This window comes from Pseudorca crassidens, chromosome 2 (assembly GCF_039906515.1).
Source record: "Pseudorca crassidens isolate mPseCra1 chromosome 2, mPseCra1.hap1, whole genome shotgun sequence".
In the NCBI taxonomy this organism is placed as follows: Eukaryota; Metazoa; Chordata; class Mammalia; order Artiodactyla; family Delphinidae; genus Pseudorca; species Pseudorca crassidens.
Window position 1 is genome coordinate 25,881,878 of NC_090297.1, and position 27,131 is coordinate 25,909,008.

The 27,131-nt window shown below is 42.1% G+C and overlaps 1 protein-coding gene across 4 annotated transcripts; it reads right to left on the reverse strand.

The window, feature by feature from the left end:
• Positions 1-1,892: 1,892 nt before the first annotated feature.
• RNF19B (ring finger protein 19B) lies at positions 1,893-26,787 on the reverse strand. 4 transcript variants are annotated; one of them, XM_067725344.1, is made up of 9 exons: positions 26,000-26,783; positions 12,744-12,949; positions 11,054-11,198; positions 9,506-9,668; positions 8,940-9,054; positions 7,783-7,923; positions 6,606-6,813; positions 3,719-3,850; positions 1,893-2,707 (listed from the first exon to the last, which is right to left on the reverse strand). In XM_067725344.1, exons 1-9 carry the CDS (start codon positions 26,629-26,631, stop codon positions 2,251-2,253), a joined length of 2,199 nt encoding a protein of 732 aa, XP_067581445.1. In that variant the 5' UTR covers positions 26,632-26,783; the 3' UTR covers positions 1,893-2,250. The 4 variants fall into 4 exon arrangements, with proteins under 4 accessions (XP_067581445.1, XP_067581446.1, XP_067581447.1 ...); XM_067725345.1 differs by having other exon boundaries at positions 11,054-11,195; positions 26,000-26,782; XM_067725347.1 differs by having other exon boundaries at positions 2,564-2,757; positions 26,000-26,787.
• Positions 26,788-27,131: the final 344 nt, after the last annotated feature.

Consider the following 27,131-nt stretch of genomic DNA (forward strand, 5'->3'; position numbering starts at 1 on the left):
TCCAGATTATACATCTGATCGTCTTTTCCCACTAGAGTGTGACTTTCACAGGAACAAGAATTTTGTGTTTTCCTTATTGCTGCATCCTGTACCTGAAACGTAGTAGGTATTTCAGAATGAATGAACGCTGTACAAGTAAGAAATTAAACTTTCCCCATTTTCTAAACTGAGAATCAACTTTTCCCATGCATTACTCATGTTCTCCTCCAGGTGGTGCTGACGGGCCTTTTCATCTAATGTCTAGGAGATACAACCGTGTTGCAAGGGATTAGAATAAGCTTAGTTTTTTCATAGCCTCTGGTCTAGAGCTCTGGGCTTTTTTTAGATGGCACCCATAATCTCCCTTAACTTATTTCTTCTTATTCCTGCAGGAGAAAAAAAAATATGGGCCTTTAACAAAAGCGTTTTCAGTACGCCATCTCACTTAATCTTTACAACTCCATAATTAGGATTATGATCCCCATTTTGGCTAAGTGTAAACACACTCAGAGTACGTAGCCCAACTCTCGCAGCAGTAAGAACTGGAGCCTACATAAAAATACAGGTTTGGCTGCAAACTCCTGCCCCTCCAAAAGACTTCCTTGATTTTACCCAAGTTAATTGCTCTCTTCATGCTTCTTCAAGAGAAATACAAGTCTTGAGTTGATAATTTGCATTTCAGAGATTTCCATACAGTCTGCCCCTTTTCCCAACAAGTTCCCTTTTTCACACAAAGACACCCTCTTGGTCATTCTTCTAGAGACCCAAAGTCCACTAACAGCACCTCCTGTCCCAGGTGCAGAGTAACGTGCTAAGTCTGGTTGCAGTGCCCAAGAGATAAGAATCTTCCAAGATGGCTGTTGTCCAGACTCATGATCCTCATCGTAGTAAAGCACAGGTCAGGAAGACAAAGAGCAGGTGCATCTGTGAAAGGAAACAGAAAGCCATCTGGTCCTCAGGGAAAGGATGTTTTCAATTCTTCCTCTGGGCCCAGGGTTAAAGTGACACAGAAGTTTGGCACTGGAAGCTCCTTAAATACTGTCTGAGAGTTGGGGATATTAGCGGCATGAGAGAGTAACTGACTCACACAGTCACAGAGTAAATTACTGCCAGATTTGGAATCTCAGATCAGGTTTCATAAATCTTTTAATTTTTCTGCTATACTATGTATGAGCTTTGATTTCTAAGGCCATTATTCTAGACAGAGCCAAAACCCCAAGTAGCACTAACTTAGCTCAATTCTGACAAAATTATAAGATCAGATAAAATTAAATATGTTGTGATTTTGATGACATGCCTCCTCTCTCCTTTCATTACAAATCCTAGTCAGATTCCTTAGTCCCTCTTACTTAAACTAGATTGGCAAAACTAGAGAGTTTTTTGGAACAGGGAATGTATACACGGGAGCATAACAAACACCTAGGATATTGCTTGGTGATTAGGCAGAATAGGTACATTTCTTTATCCAGTAAGAATACTCTGTTCCCCAACTTATAACCATGCAACATTCACTGGGATTTCTGAAGAGCCACTGGAACTGATACCCCTTCCCTCCTCTGAAGCACGTTTCTAATAGTGACTATAATGCAGAAAGGGGTAAATAAAGCTTTAATAGGAAAACTGCACAGCTGCCTCTAGAGGGCAAACAGGGCTCATTTTAATCTCCAGCTTCTCTATCTGGCTGACTCAGCTAATTCTTCAGTCTGACTACATAGTCCAAGTCAAGCTTGGCTTTGCTTCCTGTCATACTAGGAGTCATTGGTTTACAGATGACTCCACTGCAGTCTGGTTAGAATACCATCCTTCTTCCCTGGGATTAGGAAAGCTTAGATCTAGAGACTGTTAAAGATGTAGTGGTCTGTTTCAAACACTTGGCTCTGGAGAACTATCCAAGCCAAGGAAAATGAGAGGAGTTGAATTACGACAGAAATCTTTATTAAAATGTGTCCTGCAGTAATATGTTAGCATACATACAATATACACACATACATCTGTACACTCTTTGACACACCTCACAGATTGCCACCATCAGTTTAACCAATAAATTAAAACTAAAAAAGGGGGGGGGCAAAGGGGATGGGGGGTGGAACCAAGGGCAAAGTTTCCATGTTTTATCTGTTAAGAAATTGCAAATTTCTCAGAATTTCCCTGGGGAAAACCTGTGACCAGAAAATCTTTGAAATACAATATGTAAATCCCTGTCCCCCCCCAAAAGATTCCAAAAGATGCAGTTACAAGTGTGCTTCTCAGAACAGGAGCATTTATTCCACTTCATACTCTGGCTTCTGCATCTTCCGGCTTCAAGACAGTCGTCCCCTCAGCTGGGGCAGAGAGGTTCATATGGGCACTTGGGCTCGGTGCACCTGGGGCTCTGGGTGTTGAGGGGCAGGCTGCGGCTTGGGAGTGAGGGGAGCCACACTCATCCGAGGTGATGTCTGGCACATCGTCGGACTGCGTATCAGAGCTCTCCAGGTCACTGCGGATGCTCTCGGGCTGGGCCAGGCTGATGTCCCAAGGTCTGCTGGCCTGGCAGTCTTTCTGTTCACAGCTTTGGTGTTTGCAGGGGGGATCCTCTTCATTGCTGCCACCGCCACCACCACCTTCTTCTTCATTCTCCACCATCTGTGAGTGAACATGGAGTGAGTCCTCCGTGCTGCTTCCACTCACCAGCTGATAGTGGCTTGGTTTGGCTTCAATGTCCACTTGGATTTCCATATTGTTGCATTCTCTGTGGAGACAAAATCCACTTTGCTGAATCATGCATGGGTCATGCTATACCTGTTGGTAAAAGCAGTTTGTGGGTTCAGGATTAGAAAGTCCGAAAATATAGGTAAATAGTAGAATAGAGCTCACTTTTAGAGAAAATAAAATTTAACCTAACACTCAAATAAGATGGAGAAGAACAATTAGATCTTTTTGTTGATTTAAAATACGCACACAAACATCTCTGCCAATTTCTGTATTTCTTTATATTTTAACTTTCATTGGATTATAGTTGATTTACAATGTTGTGTAGTTTCTGCTGTACAGCAAAATGAAATCAGTTATACATATGTATACATATATCCACTCTTTTTTAGATTCTTTTCCCATATAGGTCATTACAGAGTATTGAGAAGAGTTCCCTGTGCTATACAGTAGGTCCTTATTAGTTGTTCTGCCAATTTCTTTAAACAACTAAAAATGAGCTTCCAAAATTCAACTAAGGTTCGGAGCCTCACACTATCTAACTCAAAATATGAAAGTGAAAGAAGAGTCACAGCTTTTTACTTCTCTGCCACAATTAGAAGAAACCAGAATCTCTCCAGTAGGGAGTGCTGCAGTCACACCATACCAGATACACTAGCTTCTCAAATATAAAGAGAAATAGGCTACAGAAGCCACATCAAGCAAAGAGCAACATGAGAGCAGAAACCATAGAGCTACATACATACATCAATGGACACCAATCTAGCTCTTCAGTTCCATGTGAATAATTACACTGTTGCAATAGCCAAGAAAAGAAAAGGAAATAGAAAAGGAAGAAAGAACCTCTAAAAATCAAGTGCTAACAAGAAAAATCAATCAAGAGATGCCAAATACTCCCATACCAAGAACTTGCTCAATGAATTTACAGGGTATACACACTATGTATCACACTAGATGGTACACAGAGCCCTAACATGAGGCATTGAGCTTCTAAGGCCAAAACCCAACCAAAAAAATGCAACCTCTCCTAGGCTTCTGACTGTTCACATACCTGTCCTGTGGGTTGTAGGAACTGATTATGGAACCGGCCATAGCACGAGTGCTTGCGTTGTCACTAATTGCACCAAGACTGGCTGTGTCTTTGGGGAAAATTTCCTTTTGGACATCGGCTTGGACTTCTAACCTGTGTAAAGAGGGGACGTTTAAGTTAATGCGAGACCTGGGTATTCTGAGACAGTCTGCTTCCTGGCACATACCTCTTCCATTATTCTCTTGCAAATTGAGTTGATCTGATCTTCTCCAAATGTCAAATAGCTCAAACAGATGCCCACACATCTTCTCTCTTAAATTTATCTACTGAAATCGTCCCCTCCTTTCCATCCCCACTGCTACTGTTTAACTTCAGGCCCTCAACAGCTCCCGAGTGGGTAACTGCAATTGGGTTCTCTTTCCAGTAGCCCTAAGTCCAAGTCAAACAACTTCCAGATCAGTGCCAATGTGGACAAAAACCTGATCACTCTAACAGCCCTCTCTTGGCTCCCTCTTGCCAACAGGCATTTAAGGTCTATTGATTTGCCTCCAAGCTCTCTCTCCAGTTCCATCTCTCACCATAGGTCCTAAATCATAATCACACTGAATTTTTTTCTTTCCTTACGCACCTATACACATTTTATACCTCTATGACTTTGCATATGCTAGTCCCTCTCTCTGGAAGTTTCCTTTCTCTATGTGACAAACTCATACTCAGTCCTTAACAACAAAGGAAGTATCATCTCCCTTCATTCTTCTATCAAACCAGTCACTTCCTGCTAAGTGCTCCCACAGCACCTACCTATTTATTAAATCAATTTATGCATCTCTTTCCCAGTCATCTGTGAACTCCAAAAAAGGAGAGACCACACCTCATTCACGCTTTACCCTCCATGTCTTGCACATACTAGGAACTTAAACATTTAGCAATCAAATTACCCCCAGCCTACGAGCTTAAAGGACATAATAAGAGTCAACCTCTGACAAGAGCAGCAAAGTTTCCCAATGGTGTCTCAGAGGACCCATAGCTTTTCCTTTCTTGACTCCAATATCATTTGGTTGCACACTTAAGTATTTCCTCATAATGGGTTTCACAGTCAAACCCATCTGACTCATTCACTTCCTATAAAAGGCTTTCACAGTACTGGAACAGCTGGACTGCCTAAGTTGCAGTTTCAGCAAGTCAGTCTCCAATTATGTCTGCTTATTTACAGGGGTGTTGGTTTTAAGAAAGCACAACAGTGAATTCTTCAGCATGTGTGGGCAGGATCCCCTAACAAGAGACAACCAGAGTCATGAAACGCAGACAGGTCAGCAGCAGCCTGCAGCTGCACATTCAATCAACCTCCATCCTGCTGCCTGAGTCTTTGCTCTGCTGCTCCAGCCTTAGATGCCCTTCAAAAATGTGCCATGGCTCAGGAAAATGAGGCAGTGCAATGGAAAGTACATTGAGTCAGAGACCTGGGTCCTAGTTTCAGCTCTGCCATAGAATCACAGTTAGAATTGGAAGAGGCCTTTCACAAAGGCCATCTATCACCTTAGGTGTTTCGCAGATGCTAGTCTGTGCAATGGCTATGCTAAAATCACCTGGGGAACCTTTTCAAAACACAGATCCCTAGGAGATTAGGAGAGAATCTGGGAGATTTTAATTTATTAATTCTGGGATAGGGTGCTGACATCTATTTTGAAAAGGCTCCCAGGTAACTGACAAGCACTCAGGTGTGGGATCCAGTCCATCTGCCATCTGTTGCTTGACTCCTTCTAAGAGCCAAATGGCCCTCTGGTCTCACTTTATAAACACTTCCAGGGATAGACGTAATCCATCCCTTCTTTCGACTTTATATAGATTTTTCCTATAGTCTCTATAATGAAACAAAATTAGTTTCCCTCTAGCTTCTGCCAAATCGTCTTAATCTATCCCTTGGCATGAGGCAGAACTCTTAATCCTTTTTTCCAGTTCAAGGCCCTTCAGATATCTGAAGGCAAGCATCTCCCCTACCTCCCTACCTTGTTTTGTACCACCTTTACCCCTCCCCAGGGCTCTCTTCTCCAGCGCGTTCAAATAACTGCTTCTCATGTAACATCTGCTATGCTCCTCTGAATATGTTCTGTTTTTTCTAACTGGTAAAACGACCAACCAATCATAACCTTTTTAGTCATAAAGCTTTACATATTCTCAACAGAAGTTTATAGAATTGATTTACCTTATCTATCAAATGGGAATCAGAATTAGGAAGGTTTTAAGAATAACAGCACCAATAAGCCACAAGATATAGTATAAATGCTGTTCAACTAAAAGCCAGTGATAAGCCTAACGGAGGACACAGTCTTGGGAATTCTACAAAAATGCATGCTTCCCCTTCCTGATGGAGGCAGCCTAACGTAGTAGAGGGAGGATCTGAAGTCAAGATTATCCTTTATTGGGACTTCCCTAGTGGTCCAGTGGCTAAGACTCTGTGCTCCCAATGCAGGGGGCCCAGGTTCGATCCCTGGTCAGGGAACTAGATCCCACACGCATGCCGCAACTAAGAGTTCACATGCTGCAACTAAAGATCCCGTGTGCTGCAGCTAAGACCTGGCGCAGCCAAAATAAATAAATAAATATTAAAAAAAAAAAACAGAGAGAGAGATTTGGCCAGGAACACAGGATTATTGTGTTTAAAAAAAAAAAATTATTCTTTATATGGAGCCACTATGGTGCAGTGGGAAAAAACACAGAACTTTTAAGTTGCTTAACCTTTCTAGCCTATTTTCTAATTGTAAAAGTTAAAACAAAACAAAACAAAAAAACACCATTGATGATTAAATCAAAATGATATGCTATACGAGACATGCCTGGCACAGAGAAATGGCTCAATATGATATGTCACTTCTTATAATTCCAACTGGTTCTGTCAGAAATTGCTTACCTGCTGTACTTTCCCTTGCCACTGGAAAGAATGCCACCACTCAGTGTGCCCCCTGAGAGGGCTGCAAAGCTGGCTGTTTCGCTGTATGGACCTTGCATAACACTGAGTCCATCTGTAGGGCTTCCACTGGTGCTCAATACGCTAGTTAGACCTTCAATGCTACTTTCCCCAATGCTGGGATTCTTGAGGGCTCGCCAGGCATCTGCCACTGGGGATGGAACCAAACATCTCAATTAATGATAGCACAGCATCAAAACAGAGTCTGGCATTTTCCTGCAATGACTCTTCAGAGCAGAGAATATTCATGTAGAAAAATACTCATTTATTCACTTAATGAATAGCTACTACAGGCAGCCACCACATATCCGGTGTTTTAACATATGCTCACATGTAATCTTCCCAGTAACTAGGAACTAATAGCCCCAATTTTAGGTGAGGAAACAAAAGCTTAGAACTAAATGCCTTGTCTGTGGCTAGTCACACAAAACTACAATCTGATTCTAAGTCTCCTATTCTTTCCATTACACTATAGATGTCATCTAATTAAACATGAAAATTTCAAGATACACTTAGGTCGTGTGCTGACTCTAGTAGGAAGTTTGAAAGACCTTTGGGGATCTCTATGTCCCAGGTTAGTTAATATGGTAAAGTGAAAACAACATCAAAGTATAAGTCAGAAGACTTGCTATAGTTCCAGCTCTGCAGAAGCTCTTAAACACATTTAACAGATGTTGAGACAAAGGCTTAAATAAGTTCCCTTTAATTGGGGATAATAACAGCCCTGGCCCTCTCTCTTCAGAGCTGTTATAAAAGCCAAGTGAAAATAACAACTGTGTAAGTCTTCTGAAAATTATAAAGTACCATGCAGATATAAGACTTTATTATAATTATAATTATGTAATTTACTATTACCAGCATACTTAGAGTTACTTGGAGTCCTACTAGTTTGTACCTTGGAGTCCTACTAGTTTGTACTTTGCCACACAGAGGCAAGTACCAGGGGAATTAACCTAATAACTCTGGAAAAAAGAAATGAAAAGCTAAAAATACTTTACCTCCTATAAAGCTCATTAGCCAATGTAATCCAATGTCAATCTCTCTGTAAAATGTGCTGAATTTTACTGACTTTTATCTTGTGTTCCAAAAATTCAAAGGGAAATTAAAATTCTCCTTTTACCTGTGATTGGGCCATCATCTTCATCAAACTCAATTTTCACTCCCTTTCCATTGGCCGTACTAACTCCACAGCCACCTCCACGACAGAGAGAAATGGGCACAACCCCATAAACATAAGCCAGCATAATAGGGACACCAATACCTGGGGAAGATAAGGAAACATGTCAGCAGGCCATCAGGTTGCAGCTGCCCTGAATTCTCCTTCCCAGGGCTGAACACAGACAAACCACTTTATAAAGGGCCAAGGAAAGACAGAAGATAGCTATGCTAAAGAGGTAGACTGGTCCAACAGAATGATGACTGGACTTGGAATCAGAAAGGCCTGGATTAGAATCCTGTCTCCAATTTACCAGCTGTTATAACCTTGGACATATCTTCCTAGGGTTGCCAATGATCAATGTATATACAGTGCTCAGCACAGTAAATATATGTTGCTTTCATTTTCCCCCTTCCATTCACTGCTGAAGTGCTAATCCAAGAACCAATCAATAATCAAACATTAAATAAGTGACTCCTAGGGTTTAGGATCCCCCCAGAGTGTTAATTCCAAAATCTTGCTGCTGTGGAAGGCAGAATGGCTTAGTTGTTAAAGGCCCAGACTCTGAAGTCAGACTGCCTTAATTCATGTCCCAGCTAAGTGACCTTGGGCAAATTACTGCACCTTTCTGTTACAACTGGGCTGCTGTGAGGATTAAATAAATTAATACAGGCAAAACACTCAGACCTGCTCCTGGCACATGGAGAGTCTCAGAAAATATTATATTATTATTATTCTAAAACAGACCCTCATGCCTTCCAAAATACTGTGAGGCATTAAGCAAATCAAAAGTAATTTTGTTTTGTGGGTTCTGTGGCAAATGAAGAAGAAAGAGAAAAGGTGAAAAACTAGGCCTTAAAGTAATATTTTTTAATTCAATCTTTTTAATGTGCCAGATGGAGTTCTAGGCACTAACTTACGAATGAAAGATCCCAAACTCTGATACTTTAGTGTGGCTGATAATAATAACAGTGCCTAATAAACTCCCAAGGTGGGTCTGACATAAAATGTAGGAGCATCCAGGGTGAAACATCTGGCCGGCTGGCTAAACTGCGAGGCCAGAAAGCTAATGGGAGTGGGTCGTGTAAGGGGAGGAGTCATGGTCCTGGCTAGCTTCTTACCAACACTAACTGCAGCAATAACTGGGGATGCAATGACCGACAGAGTCACTCCTCCTGTGATAGCCAAATTCCTCTTATGTTTGGAGGTTTTCCTTCCCTCATACCTGCTATGAATCTAAGAATAAGAAAGAAAATTCAGGTCAGCAGGTTAGGACATCAATCTTTTTGCTAGGGAGAAAAAGGATAAGTGAATATTCTCTTTTAAGTTATCTATATTAAAACATATTCCCCCATGTCAAAGAGACATCTTTCTCACATTTTAATCTAACTCAGACCAGGACGATATAAACTAATACAGAAAAAGTTAATATAAGAAGAGACAAAGTAACTCAGGGGAGTGAAGTAAGCATTTTATCTTTAAGTCACTGAGACAAACCAGGCCCAGGATGTTAATAAGAACTTTCAGATCTCTTGGGAATTTATGAAAAATCCATTTAAAAAATTAGTTTTATTTAAGAACCAGCTGGTTTTCAGGCAGCTCTGAAACATAAGCTCCTCCCCATTTCCTTCAAACCTTTACCAACAAACCTGAAGATGGAACATGCACAGAACTCAACATATCTTACCTTCCTGCCAACATAAACAGGAATGCCAATGACCATGGCAGGAATGGCAATGCCAGCAATGAGGGATATCCCCACCGGAGCACCAATCAATGTGCCCAGCTGCCAAAGAATTTTCTTCTTACGGCTCCATGGTTTCTTGCCCCAGAATGTACAGCCAGAGGGGCTACAGAGGAAACATGCTGAAGTTAATGTCAATATTACAAATGCAGCTATTGTCATCAGAGAGCTTGATAAGAGCAAGAGCATTCTTTTCTATAGGAGTGATTAACAGTTACAAGAGATTACAAGAAATGAATTTATTACATGAGGGGGAGCAAAGGACAAGGCCAGACTATTAAGAGTTCTGGCTCTTTACTTTTTTTTTCTTTTTTCGTAAAGGCAGGCCTCCAGACTTGAAACGAAACCTCTTTTCCATTCTTTTCTGCTGCACTCTGTCCTCTCTAACCCACCAAAACGAACCTACTTCTTTGAGTGATACTACGTGGGATCCTGCATAGTCTATGCACTTGACATCTCATCCATACATACTGTGTCCTGCAGCTAATGAACTCTCTCTGATTTGCATAGTTTTCTTGGCATATGTAGATACTGCAAACCATCTTCCTGGGATAGGATATAAAAAGACTTCATCATACCCTTTATGACAGTTTCATACTCTGAGTTTGGCTACTTTTACATTCAGCCCTTCTGAGTCCAACCACTTTTGTCCACTCCCTTTGTACTGTCTTCTCTACTAGATAAGAGTAAGTAATTTTGAAAGTAGGGATCATGTCTTACGCACCCCTGTGTCCCCAATAATTGGTATACTGTAAGTAATCAAATGTTTGCTAAATTGGAAATGAAAATGTTTCATCTACACGATGAATGTTAAGTTTGTAAATATTAACTCCTTCAGGACAATATTTTAATGACTACTATATCCAAGGAACTGTAAAAAGGTAATACTGGCCTGAAGACTCTTAATATAGTTTAACAAAATTAGACACGTAAATGAAGTAATTAAAAGTCATGATGACATTTATAGAACATTTAAAGAATGTCAGTAAAGAAGAATGAGGCAGAAGAAACTGGGGGAAGGCATCAGAGATGGAATGACATTTAAAGTGGCCATTGAAGGCTGAATAAGAACTGAACAGCTGAGATAAAAGGGGGTTGCTGGGGGGTGAGGTGATTATAAAGCATTCCAGGTGAAGGAAAGAACATGAAGAAGTATGGAGGTAAGATAACACAGAAGAAACACAGATAATCTGGGACATAGCATTTATGAAAGCAAAATGGAAAAAGGTATATTGGGGCCAGACTGCAGAAAACCTTAAAAGTCATGATAGGGAAACTGAACTATATCTGGAAGGTAATGGAAAACAGTCACTGGAAGTTGCTGAGCTGGAGAAAAACATGATTGGAAGGGTGTTTCAGAGGAACTTTTTTACAGCATAAGCTTCCTTATGCTGTAATGAGAGGACAGACAACGATGGTTCTTTGACATCCTTTTCCCTACATCAGTAAGAGAACAAGACTATAAAAACAACAGACACTTTCTCATCTCACCTGAGGTAATGCAAGTCTGAGATCTCCTTCATACAAAGCCAACAGAATTCACAGCCACACACTGCACAGGTCATATGATTACAGCTTCCATCATTCATCTTGATAATGTAAGCACTGCATCGTGGGCATGGCTTGATGTCATCTGCTAAGTGGGGGAGAAAGAATGGGTAGAAAAATATCCCTAGTTAAACCTCGTTTGATTTTATTATTCCTAGGAGTATGCACAAGAAATGAAGAGGCAGTCAAGAATTCTTGACTGAGGATTCCAAATTGTGCAACCCACTTCACTGGAAGGCTGGCTATGTCTAGACCTCAGGAAATTTCATAAAATGGATCCTGTCTCATACTGAGCTGCCTATCCCCCAATCTGGCATCTTACACAGCACTAGAGCCACACTCTGAGCAAGGAGACTTCCCTAGAGAGAAAGATGGTTCCAAGAAAAATGGAATTTCAGCAGCCAATAGGCTGGCAGAATTAAAAGCACAGTCCTACAGGAAGAATAGTCTGCAGCCTGCATTTGGCTTTAAACTCATTTCTCAGGTACAAGTATCACTGTGATTTGCTGTTAACATAATTCACAGTCCCTTCCCATGATACTTTAAAATTCAAAACCTACAAACAATTGAGTATGCTATATAGCATACACCTGGTAATTTTCACAGCAAGCTAGGAACTATCCTATTACAAAGAGAATTTAGGAGATTATACTGTGCCAGGAAAAAGTGAATGGTAAAATCTTTCCTACTAGCTTCTCTCAAATGACATCAGTGAAATAAAGCACACTTATAAAAGGCAATAAACCCACTGACATTTTAAAAGAGGTTCACTCTGACATGTCAAGGTTGGAACTGAATGTGTGATATTCCTCCTTTTAAGGTTAATCATTAATCCATACTAATATTATTTCCTTTCCTTAAATCTGTACCCTACTTCCAAAACCAGTGATGTATTTAAAGCTAGTAGGAAAACAGTAGTTTTAATACTAAACGTCTTTCTGCTCACAGTGAAAGTTCTGAAAAAGCCCCTAGCTAAAGGACCCAACTGCTCTCCAATCTGAGACACATTACTAAGAAGGTAGAAAGTACAGAATTCAGTTTTGCTTTATTCCAATTTCACCTGGGTTGGACAACCTATAAATGGTCAGAGAGAGAAGCTACATACCAAATACAGTGTTGAAAATATTACCAAATAGTTTCTGCACTTGGGACTTCCCTGGTGGCGCGGTGGTTAAGAATCCGCCTGCCAGTGCAGGGGATACAGGTTCAAGCCCTGGTACGGGAAGATCCCACATGCCGCGGAGCAACTAAGCCTGTGCACCACAAATACTGAGCCTGCGCTCTAGAACCCGTAAGCCACAACTACTGAGCCCGTGTGCCATAACTACTGAAGCCCACGTGCCTAGAGCCTGTGCTCCACAACAAGAGAAGCCACTGAAATGAGAAGGCCGTGCACCGCAACGAAGAGTAGCCCCCGCTCGCCGCAACTAGAGAAAGCCCGAGTGCAGCAACGAAGACCTAATGCAGCCAAAAATAAATAATATAAATAAAAATAAATTTATAAAAACAAACAAAAAACAAATAGTCTCTGCTCTCTAATCCTTGAGTTATACAGGAAGGTAATCTCTCCCAGCTTTGGGCTCACATTATGAAATATCAATAAAGAGACAAATGAGACAATGCCAACTCATACCTGGTCCAGATTCTTGCCCATAACTGAGACCTGAAGTGTGCTTGGTCCGAACTCGCAATGTCTGCGCCCTCTGCTGACGGGCCATATCGCATGTCTGATTTGGATGCCATATTTGCTTGCAGTGGTAACAGAACTCAGTCTGGCAGCCTTCCCTCTCACAGGTCAGCTTTGGGCAGCTGGCACAGCCATAGGCAATAACAGCATACCTGAGTAAGGAAATAGGAAGAGATATAAGTAAGTTAAGACATGCATCAGTCCCAGTGGGGTAACACTGTGTGGTACCCCCACCACTTCATACGATGCAGAGGAAAGAACACACATGTAACAAATAACACATGCACGAGCACACCTAACAAACTTTAAAACATTCTGTGTGAGAAAGTAAATTGTTTCTTGAGATTCTAAAAACTCATATCATTTATCTCCTGAAAAAGTAGGGGAAAGTATCATACTTAGCCTGAATTTTTTTTTTGGCCACACTGCATGCCATGCAGGATCTTAGTTCCCCGATCAGGGTTCGAACCTGTGCCCCCTGCAGTGGAAGTGTGGAGTCTTAACCATTGGACTTCCAGGGAAGTCCAGCCTGAATTTCTAGCATGTATTCAGTCATAGTTTAAGCTGCTTTAGGAGCAGTTTGTCCCAGTAAGTTTCATAAATAAGGGTAGAAAACTATTTCGTTTTGATGATTTGATATACTTAGAGAAAACAGAATTTGTTTATAAAGGATAGAACATTTGTAAAATAAAGTACAACAGCAAAAACTAAAGCAAGTATACTTTTTTAAAATTGCAATTTAGTTGATGTACATTATATAAGTTTCAGGTGTACAACACAGTGATTCACAATTTTTAATGGTTATATTCCATTTATAGTTATAAAATATTGGCTATATTCCCTCTGTTGTACTATATATCCTTGTAACTTATTTATTTTATACATAGTAGTTTGTACCTCTTAATCTCCTACCCCTATCCTGTCCCTTACTCCTTCCCTTGCCCCACTGGTAACTGCTAATTTGTTCTCTATTTCTGTGTGTCTGTTTCTTTTTTATTATATTCACTAGCTTGTTTTATTTTTTAGATTCCACATATAAGTGATATCATCATTTTTTTTTTCTCTGTCTGACTTATTTCACTGAGCATAATACCCTCCAGGTTCATCCATGTTGCTGCAAATGGAAAAATATTTTTTATGGCTGAGTAGTATTCCATTGTGTATATATACCATATCTTTTTAATCCATTCATCTGTTGATGGACATTTAAGGTTGTTTCCATATCTTGGCAATTGTAAATAATGCTGCCATTGGGGTGCATGTATCTTTTCGAATTTGTGTTGGTCTTTTTTTTCTTTTTTCAGATAAATACCCAAGAGTGGAATTGCTGGGTCATAGGGTAGTTCTATTTTTAATTTTTTGAGAAACCTCTATACTGTTTTTCATAATGGCTGTACCAATTTACATTGCCACCAATGGTGTACGAGGGCTCCCTTTTCTCCTCATCCTTGCCAACATTTGTTACTTGTGGACTTTTTGATGATAGCCATTCTGATAGGTGTGAGGTGATGTCTCACTGTGGTTTTAATTTGCATTTCTCTGATGATTAATGATGTTGAGCATCTTTTCATGTGCCTGTTGGCCATCTGTATGTCTTCTTTGGAGAAATGTCTATTCAGGTCTTCTGCCCATTTTTCAATTGGATCATTTAAAAAATTTTTTTGATGTTGATTTGTATGAGCTGCTTATATATTTTGTTTTTGTTTTTAATTTTTTAAACATCTTTATTGTAGTATAATTGCTTTACAATGTTGTGTTAGTTTCTGCTGTATAACAAAGTGAATCAGCTATACATATATGTCCCCATATCCCCTCCCTCTTGCGCCTCCCTCCCACCCTCCCTATCCCACCCCTCTAGGTGGTCACAAAGCACTGAGCTCATCTCCCTGTGCTATGCAGCTGCTTCCCACTAGCTATCTATTTTACATTTGGTAGTGTATATATGTCATCGCTACTCTTTCACTTCATCCCAGCTTACCCTTCCCCCTCCCCGTGTCCTCCAGTCCATTCTGTACGTCTGCATCTTTATTCTGCCTGTCCTGCCCCTAGGTTCATCAGAACCATTTTTTTTGAGATTCCATATATATGTGTTAGCATACAGTATTTGTTTTTCTCTTTCTGACTTACTTCACTCTATATGACAGACTCTAGGTACATCCACCTCACTACAAATAACTCAGTTTCGTTTCTTTTTATGGCCGAGTAATATTCCATTGTATATATGTGCCACATCTTCTTTATCCATTCATCTGTCGATGGACACTTAGGTTGCTTCCATGTCCTGGCTATCGTAAACAGTGCTGCAATGAACCGTTGTGGTACATGTCTCTCTCTCTCTTTTTTTTTAATTACCTTTTTTAAAAATTTTAATTTTTTTAAACATCTTTATTGGAGTATAATTGCTTTACAATGGTGTGCTAGTTTCTGCTTTATAACAAAGTGAATCAGCTATACATATACATATATCCCATATCTCTTCCCTCTTGCATCTCCCTCCCACCCTTCCTATCCCACCCCTCTAGGTGGTCACAGAGCACCCAGCTGATCTCCCTGTGCTATGTGGCTGCTTCCCACTAGCTATCTATTTTACATTTGGTAGTATATATAAGTCCATGCCACTCTCTCACTTCGTCCCAGCTTACCCTTCTCCCTCCCTGTGTTCTCAAGTCCATTCTCTATGTCTGCATCTTTATTTCTGTCCTGCCCCTAGGTTCTTCATAACCATTTTTTTTTTTAGATTCCATATATATGTGTTAGCATACGGTATTTGTTTTTCTCTTTCTGACTTACTTCACTCTGTATGACAGACTCTAGGTACAGTCACCTCACTACAAATAACTCAGTTTCGTTTCTTTTTATGGCCGAGTAATAATATTCCATTGTATATATGTGCCACACCTTCTTTATCCATTCATCTGTCGATGGACACTTAGGTTGCTTCCATGTCCTGGCTATTGTACACAGTGCTGCAATGAACCGTTGTGGTACATGTTTCTTTTTGAATTATGGTTTTCTCAGGGTATATGCCCAGTAGTGGGATTACTAGGTCATATGGTAGTTCTATTTTTAGTTTTTAGTTTTTTTCTTTTTGGCTGCATTGGGTCATCATTGCTGCGTATGGGCTTTCTCTAGTTGCGGCGAGCGGGTGCTACTCTTCGTTGCAGTGCGCGGGCTTACTGCGGTGGCTTCTCTTGTTGCAGAGAAGCACGTGGGCTTCAGTAGTTGCAGCATGCGGGCTCAGCAGTTGTGGCTCACGGGCTCTAGAGTGCAGGCTCAGTAGTTGTGGCACATGGGCTTAGTTGCTCCGCGGCATGTGGGATCTTCCCGGACCAGGACTCGAACCCGTGTCCCCTGTGTTGGCAGGCGGACTCTTAACCACTGTGCCACCAGGGAAGTCCTGTTTTTAGTTTTTTAAGGAACCTCCATACTGTCCTCCATAGTGGCTGTATCAATTTACATTCCCACCAACAGTGCAAGAGGGTTCCCTTTTCTCCACACCCTCTCCCTGCTTATATATTCTGGATATTAACCCCTTATCAGTCGTATCATTAGCAAATATTTTCCCTCATTCAGTAGTTTGTCTCTTTGCTTTGTCAATGGTTTGCTTTGCTGTGCAAAAGCATTTAAGTTTAATTAGGTCCCATTTAGTTTTGCTTTTATTTCCTCTGCTTTAGGAGACAGATCAAAAAAATATTGCTATGATTTATGTCAAAGAGTGTTCTGCGTATGTTTTCTTTTAGGAGTTTTATGATTTCAATACTTTTTCATTTTTAAGTTTCATAGTGAAGCTGGTCTGATGGCAGACTGAGAGACAATGAACATAGATGGGTTCGTGATCAACTTATATTGAAAGCTCATTTTATCTTTCCAAAAAATTATTTTCCCCAATTTGAATGTATACCTTGAAATCTCTTTTCTTGACAGGTTCCAGAATCGAAGAATACCACTCATCTATCTTATGAATTAACATAGAATATGGCCATATCTCCCCCCAATCCCTTCTGACACATATTCTTAGTAAAGATGGACAATTCAGAATCTATCAGCACCAGTATCAACTGCTTCTTATAATTCATGTTTATTTACCAAGAATTACTTTCCTACAAGCAATCCAATATATTTACAGGGCTTCCCTGGTGGCGCAGTGGTTGAGAGTCCACCTGCCGATGCAGGGGACACAGGTTCGTGCCCCGGTCCGGGAAGATCCCACATGCCACGGAGCGGCTGGGCCCGTGAGCCATGGCCACTGGGCCTGTGCGTCCAGAGTCTGTGCTCCGCAACGGGAGAGGCCACAACAGTGAGAGGCCTGCGTACCGCAAAAAAAAACAAAAACAAAAACAAAAACAAATATATTTACAAACTGTTAGCCTTTCTGACTAATTCTAAAAATGTCAACTAAATGCACAGACTAACAAGTAGACACCTGTTTAAAATAACTCTTTTTTTCAAAAAAAAGTAATTTAAACAAACAAATGAAGAATGGAGGACAGCAGTTGTGAAAGTTCAAACAAATTTTAGACAGGTCAATGAGTTCAGGCTTAGGTGTTGCCATCGGGGCTTTGTCACCTATTCCATGTTCTACTCCAATAGTCAAAGACCTCAAACAGCTTAAACAAAAGACTAATAACATTTTCTTAGATTTATTCTATGGTTTGTTTGCTTATTTGATTGTGCATTAGATGTTCACAATAGCAACTTAAGTTCTCAGGTTCATCATAGATTCTGCAAGCTGATTTGAGAATGACACTGAAATTACCGATGACAAGGTATCATCTATGTTACATAATACAGGCTGTATTAAAACTCTTCTCAGAAAGAGCAAAGTGAGAAGAGGTCAATGTATGAATGCAAATGATTCATACCCTGTAGGAGTTCTGAGCAAATTTATTCCACCTAGTTGTAAAATAACTACTAAAGATAAAAAACGTTTCTCCTGAAGAAAGTGACTTGCTTGCTATTTTGTGTTAAATGAGAAAGGTATTGGATGATCTCAGAAAATTATTAAGTCAACTTCTGACAATACATATTAGATAGACTGCCAGTCAGGAAGCCTTGAGCATTTCATGATCCATTCCTACCTCACATGGTGGGAGTAAATATTTATTAACAGATACTTCTTTTTTTTCAAAGAACATTTGATAGTATTGACAATGTCAATTTTGGGTGTGGAATTTGGTTCCAAGGAAGTAAAATAACGCCAAATACTCAAGACCCCCAGCAACCTATTACCATGACACAGAATTACTCAGGGCACGAGACTTGGCATTCCTGTTTTTGGGTGCCTGGTCTGGGCTCCTTACCCCTGACTCATACTGCATGACACTGAGCTAATTAAAATCTCCAAACTTTAGATTCTATCCCTAAAATGGTAGTATAGGTGCTTGCAGCCTTCGAGTTTTAAAACTAAACATGTTTTAAGTCTAAACATGTTTTAAGTCTAAACATGTTTTGGGACTTCCCTGGTGGTGCAGTGGTTAAGAATCCGCCTGCCAATGCAGGGGACACGAGTTTGAGCCCTGGTCTGGGAAGATCCCACATGCCGCAGAGCAACTAAACCCGTGTGCCACAACTACTGAGCCCGAGTGCCGCAACTACTGAAGCCCGCGCGCCTAGAGCCCGTGCTCCACAACAAGAGAAGCCACCGCAATGAGAAGCCTGTGCACCGCAACAAAGAGTAGCCCCCACTCGTCGCAACTAGAGAAAGCCCGTGCACAGCAACGAAGACCCAATGCAGCCAAAAATAAATGAATAAAATAAATAAATAAATAATAAAAAATAAATTTCTATTAAAAAAACCCAAAACTAAACATATTTTAAAACTGCAGTTGAGGACTTCCCTGGTGGTGCAGTGGTTAAGAATCTGCCTGCCAGTGCAGGGGACACGGGTTTGAGCCCTGGTCTGGGAAGATCCCACATGCCATGGAGCAACTGAGCCTGCGTGCCACAACTACTGAGCCTGCGCGCCACAACTACTGAAGCCCGCATGCCTAGAGCCGTGCTCCGCAACAAGAGAAGCCATTGCAATGAGAAGTCCACGCACTGCAGCAGAGTATCCCCTGCTCGCCGCAGCTGGAGAGAGCTGCGTGCAGCAACGAAGACCCAACACAGCCATAAATAAATAAATATATTAAAAAAAACAAACAAACTGCATTTGAGATCTTGTCCCAAAAGTTATGGTATAGATAAACAGCGTGTTTTGTCCTACTTCTTGGCCTTTGCATATTCTATTCCTTTCAGCCTCGAAACGCCCTCTCCTTACTTCTTGTCCTGGCAAATACTTAGCCATTTAAGAACCAGCTCAAATGTCATCCTCTCTATAAAATCCACTTAACCTCTCCAGGCAGTTGGTTGCCCACTTTGTGTCTGTGCATAATTACTTTACAATACTTAACACATTATATTGTAATTATCTGTTTATATGTATGCTTCCCCAACCAGACTAGAGAAGGAAAAGTATCAACCATCTTTTAATCTCCAGGGTCTAGCACACTGATTCATGCTTAAAATACCTGTGTTGAATGAATGATAGAGACCCTCTCCTGTTTGGGTTTTTTACTTTCCCCAGGTCATTTAGTTCTTCTCCTGGGCCATTACTTTTCCCTAAAGCAATCTTTTAAACTTATCCATGTATCTATTGGCTTTCTTTATGTCAAGTACTATAACTTAATCCTAAAATTCTGTTTAAGCCCCTTTTCGGAGCAAACTCCTAAATTCTGAATAGGGCAATCTTCTACCCCAGGCAGTCAAGAAAAACCCTTCATCCTTGAGACCAAAACTGCCTTGACTATCTTGTTCCCTCTCTTCCATGTCCTACACGGGAGCCTCCTACTCTGCTTTCTTAGTTGAACAGAGCATTCAGGTCTGCTAATTAGAAGCTAAATGGAAGGTGTAGGAAATTGCATGATGCTAAGAACACAGAAGCATCCTTTCCTCCCCCCATTAAGTTCATACAACTTTTATTAATTTTGTTAATTTCCTAACTTGAGAAACATTATAATGTGTGACAAGCCAGACCACAGCATTACCTTACTCCAGCCCTGGGGGAAAAATTCCCAATAGTATGAATTTGATTATGCTCCAACAAACCCTGGGAGTTAAAGGAATGTGTTCCTATATTATGTCTGTACTTCACCGTTCCAGGCCATATAACCATTTACAAACAGACCCTGAGCATATATAAGGGTGGAAAACATGGGCCAAGTTGTCACAGTGAGCCATACTCTTACTATCTTCCTTTTTACTGCGCTAGTTCAAACCCATGTCATCTCTTGACCAGACAACTGCAAGAGACTGCAGTCTCTTTATTCCCTACTCCAATCCAAATTCCAGTTCCAAAAGTTTATCTTTCATGATGTTACTCTTTTGCTTAAAATCCTTCAACAAAAAAGAAAAAAGTCCTTCAAACTTACACTTCTTTGCATGGCATAGATAGACCTATAAATCTGAATCCAATCTACCTTTTCAGATGGATCTCAAGTCACTTCCCAGATCATGTTCCCCATATTGTATATCCAGAGGCTAACCAAACGAGACTCCAGACTTAGTCTTGAATTCTTATACCTCCATGCATTTGCTCATAACATTCTGGTTTAAGACACCTTTTTCTCTACCCTCATCTTTGTTTGTCTGGTATAAATTTCTACTCATATTCTTCAAGCCCTGATCAAATATCACCTCCTCCACGAAGTCTTTATTGACACCATCATGCAAAACCTTTCATCCATCTTCTAAGAACACTTGTATTTTCTTTAGTATATATTACATTGCATTTATAATTATCTTCCTACTTACCTATCTGTCTCCTCTACCAGGCCAAACTCCCTGTCAAGAGGCCCATGTCTAAGTCCTTTTTGTAATACCCAATACTCACCTAAGTTTCAACACCATATGATTTTGAAAAGTGTCTGTTTAATGATTACTTGTCTGTCCTTTCTTGCACACCCTCCTCTTATCTGTTTCTCCTCTCAAAAGTGTGGTGTTTGTATTCTTTATCCCCCGTATCAAAAGTTTAACTATTCATCCCATTCTTCTGGGACCTAATCGAAAGATTTTGTTCAGAGTTGTAGAAAAAGTTGGAATATAGATATCCTAGTCTAGAGGAGCTCTCAATTTACTCAGAGCACAAGATTTAGTGTTAAATAAGGACAGTAACAGAAGGCAGGACAGAATAACTATTAAAGGAGCTTAGAGAACTGCAAATAGGGAAAGTTTCAGGTATGCTTTAAAGATGTCATCGAAACGAAACAAAACAAAACATGTTTCCTGGTGATCTCAGTTTACGGAAATTATACCAGACTGAAGATTTGCATATTAGCATTAACAAGATTTACAGTGTATATTAGTATTTTTTAAAGGGTCTAAGGAGCTCAGAAACAGAGTTGCTTTATTTTGTTCAATCTAACATTTCCCAAGCTTATTCAATCATAAAACATTTTTCTTTTCAATAGTAATGCCTATACCTTGGGAAATATTGATGTTGGTGAAAAACAGAAAACAAGATCAAAAGATGGTTGGAGACCATAAAGGGTCTTAAATCATAAGGATAGATCATATAAAGAATAAGTTCTTAAAGACATAAGAAGTCATCTTGTAGGTCAGGTATGAGCAGTTTTAAGCAGGGCAATGATATAAAATGTTCCACTTTAGAATGAGTACTCTGGCAAATATGAGAAAGACATATTGGGCTGTAGGATGATGTAAATGGCGAGGGGCGTTGTAGGGGGAATAAAGAGTTATGAAAATGAAGGTACAGAGCTAAATTAAGAAGAGGTCCAGGGGACTCCCCAGGTGGTCCAGTGGGTAAGACTCCATGCTCCCAATGCAGGGGGCCCGGGTTCGATCCCTGGTTGGGGAACTAGATCCCGCATGCATGCCGTAACTAAGAGTTCGCATGGTGCAACTAAGAGAGTCTGCATGCCGCAACTAACAAGTCTGCATGTCGCAACGAAGAAACCTGCATGCTGCAACGAAGATCCCGCGTGCTGCAACTAAGACCTGGAGCATCCAAAATAAATAAATAAATAAACATTGTTTTTAAAAGCTCCCCATCTCCACCTTTAGGGCCTCCCTGGTGGCGCAGTGGTTGAGAGTCCGCCTGCCGATGCAGGGGACACGGGTTCATGCCCTGGTCCGGGAGGATCCCACATGCTGTGGAGCAGCTGGGCCTGTGAGCCATGGCTGCTAAGCCTGAGCGTCCGGAGCCTGTGCTCCGCAACGGGAGAGGCCACAACAGTGAGAGGCCCGCGTACCGCAAAAAAAAAAAAAAAAAAAAAGCTCCCCATCTCCACCTTTAAAAAATAAATTAATTAATTATATTTTTTAAAAGAAAGAGAGAGAGAAGAGGTTCAGGAAGGCTTCAGAAAGTGAAAATCCTCCCTCACTGATTGAGAAATCTGTCTTGTTCAGGGAGCTTGCTCTTCCCTCATAAAAGTGTTACGAGACCAACAGAAGCTTCCTGCTTATGGGATAATCCAGTCCAGTTATCTAGGATGGCCAATAAGTGATACTACCTTCTGGGGTCAGGTGGGATGGGGGTCTCTGCAGGAGACAGAGGCAGCAATGAGAGGCTGGAGTGGTGGACCTGCACAAAGAATTTAGGTCAAGACAGCCTTATCTCCTGTTCTTCTGTAAAGAAGATCTGCCCCCTGTATGCCAGGAAATATTCTGTCGTCTCTTTTGCTCACCCCTCAGTCTTCTAGAGATTCTGAAGGGGTTTAAAGATAGGCAACAGGGCACTTGAGAGGAAAACATTACATGTTTACATGATTTGGAGGTTTCTGAAAAGACCTTGTGCTTAAGTAGAGACTCTAAGGGGTAGCATATCAACTGTACCATTTATCAGCTGTGAGACACTGGGTCCCACACTTAAACTTTTCTGAACTGGCTTCTCTTTTATAAAATGAGTTTACCACCATCTACCTGTATGAAACTAAAATGAAATTATTTCTGAATGAAGTTACAGTCTGAAGATTATAAAGGACTATAAAAATGTCAGTTATCTGTATTCTGAGTTAATTTTATCTCATTTGAAAGTATGTTTTAAAGATTACACTTGGTGGGAATTCCCTGGGAATCCAGTGATTAAGACTCGGCACTTTCACTGCCGTGGGCCCGGGTTCCATCCCTGGTCTGGGAACTAAGATCCCACAGTCTCGCACAGCAAAAAAAAAAAAAAATTGCACTTGGTAATATTGTACTTAATAATACTAATAATAATGTGAATGTTTTCCCATAGAAATCAGTTCCCTTATTTATGAATAAAATAAAATTGTATTTAAGTATGAAAAAAGAAAAATTCAAGATTCTTTTCTCTGTTCCACAAATATCTTATAAACAAATAATGAATCGTTTAACATATAGTGTTCTTATTATCGTGAGTGATCACAGTAAAACTAACGATCAGATCACTTATATGCTCCCCTCACCCTGCCAAATACACACATATACACACAGAGAGCAAAAAGGAACTTGATAAATTTGGCTGGCAGAAACTTAATCTGCAGGCAGTAAAGATGGTCAGGTATGAGAAGACACAATTGGGGTCTTAGGCTTCTCTTCTAGTTCTCATCCATGATTTCTACCTGACCCAGAAGAATAGAACAGTTTGATTAAAACGAAACAAGTTATTTTTCTCATGACATTAAAAAGAGGTGGCAAAACCACTGGCCATATCCCCACCTATTTGGGAAGTGACAGAAATTTAAAGTTACTCCCTGTTTATCTCCCTGTTTATCTAACACCTTCAACTGAATTCTCAAAACACTCTGAAAATATCAATTAGGCCTCTCAAGTAAGGAAAGGATTAGGCCTATTTCAGGTAAGAAAAATAAAGTAGGTAATAGGCTGTTAACAATAAGAATCAGAAGAGAAACCAGATTCTAGCATTTTTGGCTCTCTCAACATTGTCCTTAGGCCACACTTGATGAAATGACCCAAACAGTAGCATCCCCAATAATGTTGATAAGCCTATGCTTTTTTAAAGCTTTTTATGCTTTGAGAGAAAAGAATACTGGCCTTGGTTGGAGTTAAGACCAGTGTTCCAAGCCTGATTCCACCACCCACTAGTTATATGACCCTAAACAAGTCACTCAATTCATTTAAACTTCAGTTTCCTTATCTGTAAAACAAGATCAAATCTATCTTACAATGTTGCAGGGATCAAATTAAATTATGTATGCCTGACACATAGATACTCAGATGCTAGCTTGCTTGCTTTTCCCAGACTTCACCTTCTTTAAACCCACAGATAACACATTTAAAGATTATATTAAAATTGTTAGTTTTTTAACTAATTTAAAAAAACCTCTGGATGGTAGTAATCCAATACTTGGCTAAAATAAGAAATGGCCTAATTTTTTAATAACTTCCAAATCAGTAATGGTTTAGAGTTGTCATCAAGATTGTAAATTAATTCCTGTTCATTTTTATCGACGTGAGCAAAGACAGAGATTGATTTCAGAGAAATAAAAACAAAAAGAGAACTTTTCCAGAAATATAATGAGTGATGCCACATTTCTCAGTTAAAATTCAAGGAAATTCACATCTGAAAAAGGAGTTAATATATTATTCCAAAGTTAACCAAGCAGTGTTCTCTTAAGTAAATATTCCTTTGGTTCAGAAAATAGATCAATAGTGTCTGTAAAACTTCAATACCATGTAAATTAACCCCTTAAGGCTAGGAAGATCACCAGATGTCCAGATATAAGCAAACTTTTCCAAGAGCCTACGAGGTTCTTTCTGATACTTATTAACTGAAAGTGAAAGTGACCTACCATAGTTAAATGCCCCAACCTTTGACCACAACACTTCAAAGTAATTTAGAAACCCCAACTCAGTGAGCTTAAATAACACATCCATCTCTAAACAAGTTTGTCAGAACAGAAAAATAGAATAACTCATCTTACTCCCCTAGATAACTCTAAGTCGGCTTCTTTTGAAGGAGACAAATAGCAGAATCATGGAAATCTTAAAAGCCTTGATATATAGGCTACAATTAAGAGCCTTTCTTAACTCCTCTGAAAGAAACGAACACTCAGCTTTTTACTAGGAGTCCCTAGCATCTTTTTGTCCTCAAAACATGACACACAAGAATAAAATGATCTGTCCAAGGTCGCAGAGCAGGTAATGGCACAGTCTGATACCCCTCTTTGCTGCATGCAATCGTTCATGGGATGTACTGACAGTAATACACAATCAGATTTTAAAAGGTAAGGGTCGGGGGTGGGGGGTGGGGGTCGGGGGCGGTGTCCACTGAATGCTCCAGATAGTGAAATCTGGTAGTATTATGTCTCTGCATCTACTGCCTATTTTCTCACTGACCTTAAAAAGTCGGCATACATGGTGCATCGTCAAGAACTCAAGATCAGAGGAGCTGGGAAACACATTTTCTCCTACCATGTCAACCTCTGGGCATCCTTTTCAGTGCCCCGTTGCTTCTCTGGACAAAGAAAGGGTCTGTCCACTTTGCACCCTGCCCAAGACAGCAGTGTAAGAACCACAGGGGGCCCCCCAATAGCTTGGCACAGAAGACACACCACAATGCCCAGGATGCCCCCAGAGCGCTGCCTGGGAGCTGTCCTTTCCCGTTAGTGCCATTTCAGTCACCTGCATTCCAACTTTCAGCCGTGGTGGGCAGAAAGAACACCCCTTCTCCTGAAACGCTGCAAAGTATGCCCCTAGCCAAATGGACACACCCCTCCAAAGCGCTGCCCCCTCAGAATGATATTCTCATTCCATCCTTTGCCAGATATCCCCTCCCCATCCTCATTAAGACATATCCCCTACCTCTGGACAGAGGGGCATTCACCCGACCAAAAACGGCCTCTCCCTGCCTCCTGACTTGATGGACAGCTCCCTTCTCACCGACCGCTCAGCCCCCACTTCAAGCCTTCGGGCAGTGGTGGGGTGTTGGGTGCGTTTACCCTACTCTTCTGGGCGTGCGGATGGTTAGCGGTTACCGGCTCTCCGCAGTTGCCGCCTGGCCCTCCCTCCCCCTGGTCATCCCTCACCTCTCCCTCCACGCTGGGACACACACACACACACACACACACACACACACACACACACACACACACACACACACACACACACACACACGGTGCGCAAAGGACGGCCCCTGGGGCCGGTCACACGCGGTGACCAGCCCCAGGCCCCAGGTTCCCTCCGCCGCGGCCACCGCCCCCGGGCCACGCCCCCGCTCTCACCCGCAGTCCGGGGCCGGGCACCAGCGACAGTCGGGGTCCGAGGCCAGGTAGCGGCGCAGCATGAACTCCTCGTACTTATGCATGAGCGGTGGGTCGGCGAGCAGCAGGCGGATGTCGTGCGGGTTCAGTCGCTCGCTGCACTCGGGGCAGCTGATGGGGACCCGGCTCTCGCTGATCTCCAGGCGCAGGTAGTGGCGGAGGCAGTCCCGGCACGAGCGGTGCGGACAACTGAGGAGGCGCGGGGCCCGCTCGGGCGGCAGCCGCACCAGGCACAGAGGACACTCCACCTCCTCCGGGCCCGAGCCGCCGCCCTCCGCCGCCTCCTCATCGTCTAACCCGGGCCCCGCCGTCGCCGCGGCCTCCGCCTCGGCCTCGGCGGCCGGCTCGGCGGGCAGCGCCTCAGGCGGCGGGGCCTGGGCCGCGGCAGGGGCCGGGGCGGGCGGCGGCGGCGCGGCCGGGGGTGGCGGCTCGGCCTGCGGCTTGGCCCGGGCGTGGCGACCGCGGGCCGAGGCGGAGAAGACGCTGTGGAAGGTGAGGCGCCGGCGCCGGCCGCCGCTGCGGCACTTGGGGTCGGGCGCAGCCGCGTGTAGGGATGTAGACCGCGGCGACTCGGAGTCTTTCTCGGAGCCCATGGCCCCCAGAGGCCGAGGAGCGAGGGGCGCCCAGCGCCGCCACAGCTCACGCCTCAGCGCTCCTCAGTCGGCGTCCCGAGCGCCGCCGCTTCAGCCGCCCTCCCAGAGATAGAAACCGAACGGCAGCGACTAAGTGGTTATAAAGCCTCCGCCCCGCGCGCCGCTGCCCACTGCGCAGGCGCCTCGCGAAGACACCTCACAACCCGCGCCGCCCCGCCCGGGTGGGGGCGCTGGGCGGGGCCGAGCGGGGGTGGGGCGTGCTGGGCGTGCTAGAGCGGAGCTCCGCCTCCTCGGGGGTCAGGTGATTCCAGGACCTCCATCTTGAGGAGACGGTAACCCAACTGCTTTTTAGAACTCCTGCTACAATACTTTCTCCCCGACCCCCGTCATCCATAAGGTGGAGTTTTCGGTTTGCCTTTCCTCAAGGATGGGCCGATTGCCACTTGCAGCAAATGATACTTCAGTTACTCCATCTGTAAAAAGCAGATAAGGGTAAATCA

Bases quoted from the DNA above. Each gene is read 5' to 3' on its own strand.
- RNF19B (XM_067725344.1), bottom strand. From the start codon at position 26,631: ATGGGCTCCGAGAAAGACTCCGAGTCGCCGCGGTCTACATCCCTACAC. The intron at 6,814-7,782 runs GTAAAAGGAGAA...TTCCATCCCCAG, and splicing joins AGATGATGGCCCAATCACAG to TGGCAGATGCCTGGCGAGCC. The intron at 2,708-3,718 runs GTATGTGAACAG...TTGTCTCCACAG, and splicing joins TCCTACAACCCACAGGACAG to AGAATGCAACAATATGGAAA.